The 15,839-nt window shown below is 40.4% G+C and overlaps 1 protein-coding gene across 4 annotated transcripts in view; it reads left to right on the forward strand.

The window, feature by feature from the left end:
• DOCK4 (dedicator of cytokinesis 4) overlaps positions 1-9,461 on the forward strand; it is a 221,515-nt gene extending 212,054 nt beyond the window's left edge. For all 4 annotated transcript variants that reach the window (XM_021545259.3, XM_021545261.3, XM_021545260.3 and 1 more), the window contains 3 exons: positions 2,201-2,314; positions 3,303-3,364; positions 6,375-9,461. In XM_021545259.3, coding sequence (XP_021400934.1) covers positions 2,201-2,314; positions 3,303-3,364; positions 6,375-6,800 — 602 coding nt within the window. In that variant the 3' untranslated portion in view covers positions 6,801-9,461. The remainder of the gene's footprint in view (positions 1-2,200; positions 2,315-3,302; positions 3,365-6,374) is intronic.
• The last annotated feature ends 6,378 nt before the right edge of the window (positions 9,462-15,839 follow it).

Consider the following 15,839-nt stretch of genomic DNA (forward strand, 5'->3'; position numbering starts at 1 on the left):
CAGCAGGTTTCAGGCTGCCTGTGAGACCTATCCTTTCTGCTTCTCAAGAGATACATATGTGGGGAAAAGTCAGCTTCTGGAGAATGGGGCAAAGAGAAGGCAAAGAAATGGACAGAGTTCTGAAGTTTGGTACCTGCAAGTCCTGTTTATCAAATATAACTCAGTGTGCTTCTGCTTACACTTGGATTGAAAACACCAATTTGTGTTTCTCGCATTTTGGGGATTTTGTTTTTAATTAGAGTAAATGAGAAATATATGTATTTCCATAGAAAAAATATTACCTCTTATAATTTTGCACATAGGGAAATCCAATATTGTTGGCATAGTAATTGTTTGCCATGATTTCATTATGTGCCTCACATCGGTAATATGCTCATTTCATTATGGTACCTTTGTGGTATGCTGAATAAAGGATACAGTAAAATAAATGCATAGAAAGTAACTATTTTAATAATATACTGTAATAAGTACTGACCAGGAATCAGATTTTCTTTAATAAGAGCTAGGTTTTATAGATATTTTTGTGTTTACATTTTTATGAAAACAAGGGTGGAATTTTTTCTCAGGGTTGAAAAACATATGAAATAATTTAATATGGAAATAGCAAAACTTTTCCACTGGCCCATGCAGCTAAGTACATCACAGAATTGTTAAAATGAAGTATTCTCTCTTGAAGGCTTTAGCAGACCAAAAAATCCTGACTGCTTGGATGACTTAAAAGAAAAAAAAAATGGCTTGTCAAGAGATTTAGGTATTTGAAGTACCTAGGTCTGGTTCCCGGTGATTTTTAGGATGAGGGCAAAGCCATGCTTTGGTTGGGTGACAATTTACAATAAAAAGCAAATACTGTATTGCATATTTTGGCAACAACAAAGCAAAATGGTCTTCTAGAAAATAGATTATTCTGTTCATTGATCCCAGGGTCAACTAAAGTGCTATTATACTGTAAAAATATTGCTTCAGATATGAGACCAGTGGTTTTTTTACTGTAGTTATTGTATTAAGTCTGGTGTGTAGTGGGATTGCAGTTCTGAGAGCTCTCAGAGTTGCTACAATAGCAATAATTGGTGCCATCAGTTAGCAACAATACTTTGCTTTTTCATTTCGTCTTTGTAAATAAACACAGGATCCTTGCATGTGATTCTATATTCACAATTGAAATAAGTAAACAAGAAGGAAGATGTCATGGCAACGCAAGAGGTTTGAGGCTTTTAAGGTGGACAATCTTTTGGTGTTGTATTTGGGAGATGAATGCAAGGTTTGAAGAGGCTATTTTCAATTCCTTTTTTGTTTTTAAGGACGTGTAATGAGAGTTCTATTTTTTAAATTAGCTTTTGTCCTCCTCATGTTAAATGCCCTCTCCTTCTGTCTGTCTGACTTCTTTCTGATACTGGTGACATCTTGATGACATGAGATAATCCAGTTCTATCAAGGAAGATGTTCCAGACCTTATGGAATCATTCCATTAAAATCATAGAATCTGATCAGAGTAAAAGACCAAGAAAACAGCCACTTTTATGCATGTCAAGGTGGTAGTCAATTTACATTGATTAAGCAGAGATTCTTGACCACAGATATAAAGTGTGCAGAAATTTTCTCAGTCCATTATAATTTCTTAATATTTTTTGCTGTCAGACAATTTCTTCCAGTTTTTATTCCCTGCATTTTATGCTCTTCTTTCCATCTTCTTTCAATTCTGGATTTGTAGTCTATGCAGGCAACACAGGAATGTTATCACAGAAAGCTTTATGAAGGAGGTTGATAGGAATTTGGAGAGTTCCTTTCTCTAATCCCTTCTGTATATAAGATGAGTTAATGGGAACAGTTTATGAATAGTCTATTCCCTTCTGCCTGGAAAGCTCTAAATAGGAGTCTGGTGCAAAGACAAACTGATTATATTAAAAGGCTTCAAGCTTATCTCCCTTTGTGGCTGGATTTGCAGTGCACCAGAGTGCAATCTCAGCTGCTGCTGCTGTTGAAGGCTGCCACTGCTGGTCACCAACTGACCTGAGAGCATCAGGCATCCATGAGATTGATGGCTGCTGTTTTAAGAGCTTTGCAAGTGCAGATGTAATTAGGAGAGCTTTTCAGGTGTGCTTATTGAGTTGTTAGGCATTCTGTCTGTTTTTATGCTCACATAAAAGCAAGTCAGACAACTGGGAGTGTTGATGCCTATGACAGTTTTTTCATTCTCTTCCAGCTGTAAACACCACACCCAGCAGCTGGAGCTTGGACAGTGGGAAGGAAGCCAGAAACACATCAGAAAGTGGAAAGCTTATATCTCCTCCTGTACCACCAAGACCTGCACAGACTGGTGAGTTAATGGCCATCTCAGGTAAAGCGCCAGTACTTGAGGACATAGATTCTTTCCACTGTGTTTGATGTTTAACTTCTTGGGCAGGTCAACTTATTATTTGATTTCTTACATGAAAGGCTGTAGAACGGTCTCTGTGGGTATTTTCATCTCGTTAATGTTCTCTGCAGTTTCCAGTACTCTGCCCCTTCACTAATGAATGAGCAGTTTCAGACAGTTCATGTTAGTATGAGGAAGGATGATCAAATTTAGTCTTTTGATTTTATGATAATTGGAGGTTAGCAATCAGAAATTATCACAAAGTATCTTACTGGCCAGAAAACGCATAGCATTCACAAAAGTACATGAGTTCTGTTACTATAACCATTTTGCCTTTCAAAAGATTAATTTTCATTTAAAGGAAAGGCTGCTCAAGTGATACTATAAATATAATTGTTCTCAAAGGAGTGAGTAAACATTTTGTGTATTATACTTAAGCCCCTGACTTTGTCCAGGCATGTTTCTAGTATATTTGGAGGTAAATGTTTGATATAAATATATTATGTATTTTCTATTTTCCTTATTTGACTAACAAATACATAATATATTTCTTAAGAACAAAAAGGGGGAGGTTATTATACTGACTCTTGTTTTTGACTTGTTATCATTTGGAAGATTATAATCAATTTAAAGTGATATAAAATTTGTCAGAAAAGGTAGATGCAGAAATTTTTTATACTTGGTTGTACTGCAAGATAATCCAGAAAACAAAGCAAAATAAACAAAATCTCTAAAATTATTTACAGCTATCAGCCAAGTTATACAGCAGAGGACTGTTGTAAAAATATGGTTAGCAATTTTTGAAACACACACTTGGCTTATGTTATTTTTAAGATGGAAAAACATAGAGATAATGTTTATGTATTGAACTATCTCCTATCTACTTAAAAAGATTTCTTAGTGAAAATTGTAATGCCACAAGTGCACTGAAATCTTCCTACCTTTACAGCATCACCATCAAGACACATAGCCTCCATTTCCCCTTCTCCTGCTGGAAGATCACCAATGAAGGTACTGTCTTATTGTAGTGAATTGCCTTTGTGAGACAGATCTTGTGTGTTGTGAGGTAGATGGCATATATTTAATATACATTATTTGGGATTATATTATGTTTTCTTTTTCTTATCATATACCTGTACAAAAACCAGTATTTTGTCTCCAACATGGAAGAAGGGGAGGTGCCAGGAAAACCTGTTGTGCTACCCCTTAGTCTTATTCTTCCAGTATTCAGAGCTGTTAGATTAGAGGGTCGGTTAGAGAGTATTTCCTTCTTCAATAATTTTAATACCCATTTTCCTCTGCAGGATGATCCAGGGCAGTTGTAAGAAGTTGCAAATAGTTTGACACCTGCCAGTAGGACACATTAAGCATAGGCTATGAATAAGCACTGGCTCTTCTCTGGTAGTTAAACATCCAAAGTAATTTAAGATCCAGGTGAAACTGGGCTGATTTCATTTATATTTCAAGATATTTGCATGGGTTGGTACCCTCATTCTGGTACCTGCTTTTTTTCTGGAAAACTTGACTAGGTAATTTGTGTTTTCCACAGCATTGGAGCACACAAACATGCAGCCTGTTTATTCCAAGCAGAGTACATGACATTGGTCTTGGGGATAGCCTCTGCCACCCCACTGAAGCAGAGATGATTCTGCAGGTAGAAATGTAAGAGTCAACAACATGGAAGGAGAGCAAATAGAAGGGAGCATGACTGGTGTTTCACCTACTCAGATGCAAGGACTGAAGGAAGCAGCCCTGCCAAAGTAACCCCTCAGCAACTCAATGCCCAACTGATACTGCAGGGATACACATTGCCTGAGGAGGAGAACAGCAGCCTAAAATATTTCCTTTCCCCTTGAGGTCCCTAATTACGAGTCCACACTCATTGTCCTGTTTGCCTTTCCATAAGCCTGTATCATTACTTCTTGTGTCTGCACAGTGGTCCAAATACATAGCAAAGCAATTCTGCTGGCTATCAGAGTGCCTCATAGTCCTATTACCATTCTACTGAAGTGAGCACCAATCCTAAGCTTTGCCCTAATTGCTTACTAGGAAGCTCTTTAGAACATTAGGATCTTGTCCAAAGATGAGTGACCCTTTCTTTTCATTCTGAATGGACACAGTACTGTGTCAAAGGATGCTTGAAGCTTGTTCTAACATCCTTCTTCTGTAGGTCTTGTCAGAATTTAAGCATTTTACAAAGTCTGGATTGCTGCCTGGAAGAGGAATGCTGGCCTAAAATACTTCTAAGAACTGCTGGATCTCACTTTGAGCATCCATGAATTTCCAGGCTGTTTTGGTGTCCAGACTGTTACTTGCTACTGGTAAAAGTAGTCTACACTGTTTTACCAGAACCAAGTGGTTACCCATACAGGCTTTACATATTTGCCATTGTTCTGAATGACAAAAGCAAAGTCCTTAATCTGGTCACTCAATCTCATCCTAAATATAGTCACTTACTCCAGCTATCCAATATTTTTGGAACTGGAGCCAGATAGATAATTTATTTGAAAACCTTGACCCTGGGTGTTTGTGGGAGTAGAAGTGCAGTTGCAGCCTCCTAACATACAGAGGAATGGAACATGAAACAGGCTTCTGAGAAAGTCTGATATGTCTTTACCAGGTGTTGAGCTTTAAATAAAAGTTGCTTTGCTTTTCCACAGCCATATTGAGGGCTCAGATTTTAGCCTTTCTTCTAACAGTGTGCTAACAGAGAAAACCATCCTAGTACAAAACCCACTGACGTAAATGAAGATTTTTTTTCTCCATTGATTTCAGTGCTCTGTGGATCCAGTCCTAGATGGATAACTAAAATTATCTCAACAGCATAAAGTCAGTGCAGCCAGCTCTGTACATCCCTGCCCCTCTCCTCCTCTTCCACTCCCATCCTTTGTTGCATGACTCCCACTCTCACCTCAAGCTGAGCAACTGAGCATCAACCAGTCTAACAAGAATGGGAGTGAGAAATTTGTCTTTATTTTGATTTCTCCATCCTTTTTTTATCCTGAGGCTTGAGGCCAATAAGTTGGGATTGTCTCAGATTACTCCAGTCGTAATTAGATATGTTGCAAAAAAAATTTTAACTTGGAAAGTGTGGGTTAACCTTTCACAGTTTTCAGCTGAAGTTGCTTCACTGGACTAGAACTGCTCAGTGGTTTTAGGTAGGCCTTTATTGTCCATGCCTTTTATTTGTCATCAGCACTGTTGTTGCTGCTTGGGCCCTCAGCTCGTGGTCCCTCACCATCCCTCACTGACCTGTGAGGCTGCTGGTGCAGCCTCTGGCCACCTGTGCCCTCCATATGGCCCTTTTCCTCGAGACACACACAGTGTGTTGTGTTTGTATGTCTAAGGAACACCTGGGAGATGGGGAGAGGAAGGGTGGTGATGCTTTCATCTCCTGCCATTCTGTTGCTGCCCCAAATGGGAGCAGGAACAGCAGAGCAGGGGGCTGGCGCCCGGCAGCGGCTCTTACCTTGATACCTGCTTTGTGCCTACTCCCCCAACACTGGTTTTATGGTACACTCAGAAATGACACCATGATGCACTTTTCACTGCACGGCAATGCACTAAAAGCTGTGAGGAAAAGCTTTGTAAACTGAATTTGGGATATTAGAGCCTGCAGTAGCAGCAGTGGCTGGGCTTTGGCATTAGGGGGCAGGATACCCCCAGGTATGTCCTGTGGACGTTGATGCATTCCACTTCCAGCTGGGAAAACTAGGAGTGTGTTCCAAAAACTTCCAGATTTTCCAGGCTATTATGATAGTAAGATAACATTTAAAAACAGTTTTATTTCCACTTATATGAATTACTGGCATGTCCACTATCTAAGGTGTACCCAGGCACTACTGAAATGAGCTTTTTATCAGTTTCTTACCAGGTCTTGATAAACAAGGACGCAACCATTTCTGTTTATCAAAGCTCAGAGTTTTGTGCACTGTATCTGTGTATGTTTTCACTCTGAGCACAGAAACACTCTTCTCCTATATGCCACGTAAATTCTTCTTCTGCCCTTTCATTTGAGCAGGGGTCTGTGCAATCATTCACACCGTCTCCAGTGGAGTATCATTCCTCGGGGCTCATATCCAACTCCCCAGCGCTGTCAGGGAGTTACAGCAGCGGCATCTCTTCGCTCAGCCGATGTAGCACATCAGAAACATCAGGCTTTGAAAGCCAAGGCAGCGAACCAGCAGTGACTGTCCCAAGCTACAGCATTTCCGAGGAGCCTGTGAGAAAAGAAAGCAAAACCCCGCCACCGTACAGCGTGTATGAGCGGACTTTGAAACGCCCCGTTCCTCTACCTCACAGCCTCTCCATCCCACCCGCCGCAGACCCCCCGGCACTGCCACCCAAGCCACAGCTGGTTCGGCCAAACAACCTGGAAAACAGCAGCAGGAGGACTGAGCAGGTTCCCCGGCCCAGGCCTCTGCCCCGCAAAGTCTCTCAGCTATGAGAAGCCACTTTTATATTTAATTGCAACACATTCTTTACTGTTTAAGAAATAATATTTTTTAAAAATTGTAAAACTCATTTAGTTAGGCACTTTAATATTTTGTCCACCTTTTCTTTTGAGTAATTTTGAAATGCTTATTAATATTATGTTGCACATTTGAAATGAAATTACTAATTTAGGTTGCCAGATATTACAGGAAGCATGAATGAGAGGATTTTTTTTTTTATTTCATGGTGGTGAATACTGATAAATGCTTTTATTTGTTCTTTATTTTTATTTGAAAAATCTAAAACCCTACAACTCTCATCTGAGTTAGCTGAATGCTTCTTACAACATGCAGAATATACTGACTGGATCTTTACTACTAGAGATAAATGCACGCTTTCTAACAAAGTAGTCTGTAGACTAGGATGTTTCTGCAAGTAGGCTGAAAGTTGTTTCTCTTACCTGATGAACAGGTTGTTCATTTCAAATGTATCTGGCAAAAATGAGATAAAATGTAAGTTATACAGCAGAGGACCGTTGTAAGAATGTGGTTAGGAATTTTTGAAACACACACTTGGCTTTTGTTATTTTTAAGATGGAAAAAACATCTGTATTTAATTTAGCATACAGCACCATTCTGGTGAATCCCGAAAAGGTTTTGTGCCATTCATGTATGTACCTGACACATCCTTTTTCTTTTTGAGGTGCAATTTACTTTTATTCTTCCAGTTAGTGTATTTGTTGTTGTTGTTGTTGTTTTAGTTTTGGTTTTTTTTTTTTTAAGCTAGGAGTTTTCTAGTGAATGCTCTCTGCTGTTCTGGAAAGTTCAGCCTAAAATTTGTGTATGAAATACGTACAACTCAATTGTTCATTTAACTTGTGTACAAGAGTCTGTACTGACTATTATCAAGGCAATTCACTAAATGAGCCAATTTTCAAAAATGTAAATGGCTGGTTTACAATCCATGTATTTCAAAAGCTAATTGCAAAGGTCATTAATAATTTTGTAAAAATCTAGCAAAAATTCTGAACAATTCCTTGGATGTGTATGTGCCATTGGAGCCGAGCTTTTTATTTGCTTCACTATCATCTTTATTGTTGAGAATGGTGTTTGGCCTTAGGTTGTATTTTAGTGACTGGCATCTGAAGAGCTCTGGAAAGCTAATGCCAAGACATAGGAATGTGGAGGAAAAAGAAAAAAAAAGCACCTTCTGTATGTATGTTTTGTATCCTCTTTCTTTTATTGACTGTTTAAATGTGCTTGGGAACAGATGTGTGAACTGCATTTTAAATCATTTTGTTAAAAAATATTCTCCCTCTTTTGTTGGGAAGCTCATGTTGATCTTAGCTGTGTTTGATTTATTGATAGTTTAACTGGAAGAAAGTGACCACTTTTTTATATTCTCTCAATTAAACCTTCAGCAGTTACAAGCTGTTGACAGTAGTTATAGAAGTTTTCTATAATAAATGTTCAAGTATTTTTGTACATAATTGGTAAATTTTAATAAGGAGTGTACCATTATGTGAAAAAGAAGAAAACAGTTGTGTATGCAGTAAGATTGTTATAATTATGCCAAATACTTTATGTATGGAAAAAAGATTATTTGTAAATATGTGCTTTTAACAATAATTCTGCCATATTGACTTTACAATTTTGAATGTCAGAAAAAATAATATATGTTAAAATATTTATGTTTTAGTGAAAGTATTCATAACTTGAAAAGGAACATATGAATTTTAGCTTTGTATCTTGCTGATTTCAAAGTCTGGAATTCCTTGAACTAGCTTTTGCTTTCTACTATAACATTTTTATGTCTGTAACCACATCATAAAACCTGTAGAAGGCTACATATTTATGCTGATATAAAGAAATAATGCCTGAAATTTAAATAAGGTGTCACAGTAAGATAACAAAGCTGCTCTGATTTTTTTTCCACCCATGTAATTTAATAGATTTTGTTGACTAGTGCTTGAGCACAGTACAGTATGAATCAGTGTTATTTGCTCTTGAAGCCTTTTTTTTGTATTTCTGGCAATAAGCAGAGTTGATGAATTTATAATTTGTGTGCATTACTGGTCAGCTTTGCAGCAAAACATTTCACAAAGTCTCTGTTTACCTAGACACTCATATTGGTTGCTGCATAATATTAGTATGAAATAAAGAACTTGCTTAATCTTTACAGTACAACTTGTTTTCTACAGAATGAGAGATGCTAATTCAGCTAGCCACAGTATGAAAGTTCTGACTCCTTGTCTTGCTTTTTTTTTTTTTTTTTTTTTTTGTAGTTAAAAATCTCCTGATTGAGCTTTCTCCCTATTTGGACCCGTAATTGCTTTGTGAGACAAAGTGGGGAGAGTATTGACATGCTCTTTTGAACAAGTGAAGAATGCAAAATTTACTAGAGAGTTCACTGTAAATTAACCTGCATAAGCATTCTGTTTTTATAACCAGGACATCAGAAATACTCTGAACAATAGAAAATTATATAAAATTGACAGAGTACTCTTAAGCCGTGTTAACACATTTTCTGCTTAGCCAGTTTTGATAAATTGATTCTGTAGATCATTTTTTCAACCTGATTACCTATAAAAAATGTAGTATGAAATTTTGTTATGTATGTTGCAACACCCACTGCTTGAAAACCTAATGTAAATAAAGGTCTTGTTTGAATTTTATGTAGTAGTCATAAATATAATTTTACCACTTTCTGGATGATGGTGAGTAATTCTGAAGCTCATACAGAAAGACCAGTGGGAACAAGTTGCTCTTACTGCTCGATAGCTTGAACATTAGCCAATGTGTGCATAACAGGTGACATAATCTTGTATTCAAATACCATATTTGAGAGGCTGCAGTCTCTGGGATGCCAGAGAAACATCCTCAAACTTGGCTGACTGGCTTCAAAATGACACAGTTCAGACTGGTTCTCATGATGGCATAATAGCTCTGTAGTGTGAGTGAACTCAGTTATGCTGTCTTAAGTCAGATCCTGTGTGAGGCCAGTTGCTGTGCCCTCAAAGAAGGACACAAGCTGAAGTTACCCCTCTTAGTAAAGGTTTCAGGGCAGGGCAGTTATGGCCCTGCTCAGACGGAGCAGGGTATAGTGAAAATCTTCTTTCATATGAAAGATCTCCTCATATGAAAGTGGCACCTTGCCCACCTGCCTGACCAACCTTCCTGTTCACTGATTGTCCAACAGCACTTGCAAAAAGAACAGTGACAGAGCAAAAACATACCAATAGGCAGGAGTCAGTGCCTGAGGTAGAGCCCTGACATATGCTGGCCAAAGGCAAAGTCCTGTCTCGTGGGATATTGTGGAAGGATGGTTGCCATCTCTTGAGATTCTGACCTTGAACTAGATACTATGGGAGAAAGCTCTTTTCATATTAATTTGTCTTTACCTTCTCTTTGACATTTTAATTCAGCTTTTGACATATACTTCATAGAAGAAACTAGAACAATTAGTTCGGATAACAACAGAAAAAAATATTTGGAATTAAACAGCTAAATAGGAATAGGAAAGGTTTAGAGCTGCATATCTTGTGTGTGCAATAAGCACCAGGTAAGAGACTCCTTCTGGGTGGTAAAATAAGACTGCTGAAGAAAGAACATTAAATATTTTTTTAAGAAATGATTGCTCAGTAAGGAAATTTGTGTGTTGGTTTTAACAGGCTGAGGGCTGTCAGACTTCAGTGGGGATGCAGCCTTCCAGGCATAGCTGGGCAAATTTACCTAGGCTGGAACTTGTGTTAAGGACACAGTTCCAATCTCCTCTTTAATTGACTGATATACTGATATTCCTCCCAGGAAGACCGTTAGAAGAAGGTCAACAGTTGGGGAAAAAAAAAAAAAAAAAAAAGGTGCAAATAAAACTTAGGCAAAACCCTTGATGGCTGACAATCCAGGTGTTTTTTGACTCAGCCAGGAGGCATGATGGGAGAAACCGAAATGTTACCTGAAACTGAAGCATCAAGTACATTTCTTTAGGCTATTTCCTAGCATGATGCTATACCAGCCTAACCACTGGTTGAGCTGAAGGGAGTGGAAGGGAAGCTGTAAGTCCTGACAAAGCAGAGGGTGTTTTTATTTTACAAAGGCCTTGTGGTGGGGGATCTTCTCTTTTGCTGTGGCTAACCAGAGGGTAGAGAAGACTGACTGTCTTGAGTTGCAAAGGCAAAGAGTTTCTAAATAGCAAATTTGAATACAAAATATTCAACTATTTCCCTGCTAAACAGTTACTTTCTTAACCCATGGTGCGTAACATGATGCAGTGCATTTTGCAATTAACATCTCAGTATTTTAGGGAGCAAATGAATGTCAAAATTTCATAGTAAATAACTTCTCTGATACCTCATAAGCTGCTGAAATTTTGGTTAAATATTTAAATCTTTTACATCATTGATTTGCTATGGGAAGTACATCCACTTCTGTATTCCAATTTATTTTACTTCTGGAAAAATCTGCAGAAGAACTCTCTGCATTACATTCTTGCTTATATGTGAGAGACTACTATCGCTGCTAGTTTTTGTTGACCTCACTGACTTCCCTTGAAGTATTTCCTCTTGTTTTTCAAAAGAAAGACCATCAGCAAGGAGCTACTTCTGCCTTTCCTGCAGGGAAGATTTCAAAGGCACAGCCTGAATGGGATGCAGCACAGCAACTGTTCCCAGGGGGAACTTATAAGCAAGGGCTTTGGGAACAAAAGCTGAGGGGGAAGTTTACCCATAAAGCTGTTCCCGTAGGAGTTTGTGTTCACAGACAGGGCAATAACTCAAGGACAGGGACTAAACTAATTTACTAAAATCAGGAGGTAATGTCCAACAGGCTTTGCTAAAGGTGGAGGCTCGGTCCCAGCAGGTCCTGTAAATGGGAATCCTTTGCCTTATTTCCTGATCTTTTCATGAAGAAAGTAATGCTAGGTATACAGACAGGGTGTGGGGGAGGAGGGTGTAAGTTTTATTTTAGGGTTGCTGAACATGGGTAGGAGCAGGGAAGAAATGCTGAATCTATAATGTGAGCCTAAGTTGATTTGAGAGATCATTCCTCTGGGCCTTTGGGCCACGTTACATTCAAGGGATGTAACTTGTGCAATGATTTGCCCTTAAACTCTGAATGTGCTCTAGAGAGCCAGCTGTCCATCTGAATTCCTATGCCAGACTCTTTTTGCCGTGTGTTGTGAGAGGAGGGCTTGTTGCAGGTGTGCTGGAGCAGAGTCTGATGCAGCTTGATCTCTGTGCTTCTTTTTTGAGATATTCAGTTCACCTTTGTAAGTACAGTGCTGTGGTAAATCCAAGAAAGTGATACAACACCCAGTAGAATTAATCTGAAGATTCAGACCTAAGTTTTAGAAATGGCATGTGTCCAAGAGGAGTTGGGTGAAAGCAGCTGGTACCTAATGAATTTGGTCCCATCTGAAAAAAAACAAAAAAAACAAAAAAAAACAACTTTCTCACATGAGCACAAAACAATTTACAAGGAACAAAACATATCAATAAACTCAACTTTTTTTTCAGTTAGTGTATTAGGAGTTGAAGCAACAAAATATTACTGTGCTGTGCTCTTCTCAGGCCATTAAGTTCAGCAAGGGAAGATTGTGTACATTGGACAGAGGCTTTTTATGTTGCCAAGGAGAGTTTTCCTGCATCTACAGTTCCCACTCCAAGTTCTGTCTCAGAACTGAACTGCATCTTGTCAATCCCCCTGAAGCTATAATTCAGTGGACTTTTTATAGCTGTAAAACCTGAGCTGCATGATGATAAGCAAGTAAAATCAAAGCAAGTCATAACCTGCTACTTTGAACATGCAGACAGGGGCTACAGGGGAGCAAGCAGGGAGAAAAAATGAGAGAAAATTGGTTTTCAGGCCATAAAGATCAATTTTGACTTCTAGAATCTTAGCTGCATTTTGAGAAGTAGTGTATTTTCACCACATGCTTTACTGGGTTTTTCCCTCTGTGTGAAATAATGCTGGGAAATAGTTTTTTTTTTTTCTGGTGTTTGTGTAGACTTGAATTACGGTATTTGTCTTGTACCCAAAGGAAAAGGTTTTCAGGGTTTTGTTTGTTTTTCTTCAGTCCTGTGGCAGGGTAGAACAGCAGAAATAATACAAAAAAGACTGGTCAGTGCACTACCAGAGCTGGTCATGGATAAGGGGCAATGGTTTCCAACTGAAAAAGAGTAGGTTTAGAATACACGTGAGGAAGAAATTCTTTCTGTGAGGATGATGAGGCACTGGAACAGGATGCTCAGAGAATTTGTGGATATCCCATCCCCGGAAATGTTCAAGACCAGGTTAGATGTGGCTTATAGCAATGTGATCTAGTGGAAGGTGTCCCTGCCCACTGCATGGGAGATTGAAACCAGGCAATTATGGTCCCTTCCAACCCAGACCATTCTATGTTTCCATGTTCAGAGAAGAACATCTATATTTTCTAGGTAATTCTTGAACTCATACCTTCAAAGACTAAAATTCATTTCACTGTGGGCCCCTCACACCTATGCACAAGTACAAAAAATGGGTGAGTTTTATCTTGCTGTGGGAAGTGTGCTTCTGTATGTGCCTCAAGCAGGGTGAAGTATGGGCATGGGTGGGCACCATGGAGTGCTGCCCTCTCTTCCGTGTCCGTATTGCTGCAGCTGTGTAAAGTCCGCAGAAACTATCAAAATGTTGAATTGAAAGACAAAATTGCTATTATCGTTCTCACCAACTCTACACTTAATTATCTTGATAACTGGGAGACTTGGTGGATTTTGCAAATTTTCTCAGTGAGCCTTTTCTGGTTCAGTGCTATTTTTACTAAAGATAACACCAGCCCATCTTGCAAGTGAAGCTTTCAGCAGTTGTGCTACATGAAACCAGGCACAACATGAATGACAAATCCTCAACACTGTGTGAGCTCATTAGAAAGATTTGTATTCCATGCTGAGCTGAAGGAGAGGGAGTGACCTGGGAGACTCTGAGCAGGCACTAAACCATGGAAGCAGCAGCAGAAATGACAGCAGATGGCAGGGTCAGCTCATTAGCTGCATTTATCTAATAGGAGACTTCCCATATATTGTCAAGCAACAATAAAAAAAAAAAAAATCTGTCAGAAATTCCACCTGGTCATAATTGATCATCGTTAATAAATCTGTTCCAGAACAGGCTGCCAAAATCTCAGCTATGATTGTATAACTGAAACTAATCAGCAAATGATAATTGCTGAGGTGAGTTGCTTTGGTTGGGTGACAAAAGGAACCAAAGGCTGTGGCTGCTGGCAGAATGGAAAGCTGTTCTATGAAGGTATGCTGGGCTGACAAAACATCTGGCGAGTTTGCTGTTTTGGTCTGTGTGTTGTGAAACACAGGATTGTAACACTTTGTTCTAGAAACACTGATTATACATAAGTGAATAAATATTGCAGCTATATTATACAAACTTGCCCTATAAACCACAGGTTTATTCCTGATTCCTGCATTGGTCTCTACAAAAAAAAAAAAAAAAAAAAAAATCAAGAGACAGGAGTCTACCTGAACTAGAGAAAAACCCCTCATTTAAACTGTATTATGAATTTATTGTTGACATAATGCTGGCAAGTTTCAAGTTATAACTTAACCTTTTATGTAGTTGTCCATACAGCATTCCTGAACAGAGGCCCACAGTGGGGCCAGGTTCCAGCCCGAGTGGGTGGGAACCACTGGAAGTCTGATGATTGCTCCAAAGCTGCTGTGCTGGACTTCAGGGCAATTCCCCAGGTACTCTGTCTTGCCCCTTTGGGAGACCAGCCTCCTCATTCTATGCCATCGGAATTGTTGGCACCTGCTGCTAGGACAGATGCCAAAATGGACTTTGTGTTCTGCTGCTCCACCAGTCAACCAGCAGCACGCAGCACAGTATGAACATGCTTTAAAACACGTCTCGTCCTGTTTGTCCCAGTCTCTTCGGGTACCAGCACCACCGCCTCAGCTGGGCCTGGAGCTTCTCACTGAGCTCCGCGGCACCCACGGGTGGCTGCAGGACAGGGCTGCCCGAAGGGCTGCCGCCGCTCCCTGCTGAGGAGCCCCACCGACTGACACGGCCTGCCGGGGCGGCCAGCAGCGGGAAGCGCCGGAGGGCTGCCGGGCCCTGGGTGTGCACGAGCACGAGGATGAGGGCAGGCACTCGGCACAAGGCAGAAAAGGTAGCCCCGCGCAGTGCGGCGGCCTGGATCCTCCGAGGCGGCGCAGCGCTGCCAGCGCGGGCCGTGCCGCTGCCCCCGGAGCGGGCTGGGCGGCTCCGGGCGCCGGCAGAACCTGCGGCGGCACGCGCGGCGACAGCGCGGGCACAGGCACGGCAGTAACACCTGGCACGGCACAGGCGTATGTATAGGCAGACAGTTTGTGGTAATTGGGAATAAGGCTGCAGCTGAACCTCATCCCTAATGGGCTACAGCTGTGCAGGACAGGTGACCAGTATTGAAGGTAAAGGGACGTGGAGTGCCGAGGTGCACTGAATAATCATAAAAGGGTACAGAGGGCACACAGGTGTAAGGCATGTAAGATGAACGGTATAAAAGGCTGGACTGAAGAACAATAACGAGTAGATGCTTGAAGCCTTCTGATGCGGTATAGTGTTGCTCGGTATGGGGATGCTTAAAGCTTTCTGATGCTGTATGGTGATACTCTGCATATCGTGGCCGTCTCGACTGCCATATATACTGTGACATACATTGCGACAGGTACAGGTATAGCACAAGCGCAGGTGCCCGCCTGGGCTGCCCCGAGTGGGCCGGAGGTTGCGACAGGCGCTCGAGCAGCTCCTGCCTCACCCGCCCTCGGTTATTTCTGAGCGCATTGCCAGGGTGCCTCTGGGCACCACACTCCCCAGCAGGCTAATTTTGCCTGCCTCCCCATCTTTCTTTTGAGGAACCAGTTTAGAAGTGTTGCCTTGTAATGTGTGTGTTTTCAGTCAGACAGGGTTTTAAGGGCAAGAAAGCATCATGTTTTGCTGTCCTTGTATAATGTGTTTAGCAGCACTAAAAGCAATTTACTTAATAATGACAGAAAATGACAGTTTTTTTTAATCCCACTGCTGAA

Source organism: Lonchura striata, chromosome 5 (assembly GCF_046129695.1).
Source record: "Lonchura striata isolate bLonStr1 chromosome 5, bLonStr1.mat, whole genome shotgun sequence".
Lineage (NCBI taxonomy): Eukaryota > Metazoa > Chordata > Aves > Passeriformes > Estrildidae > Lonchura > Lonchura striata.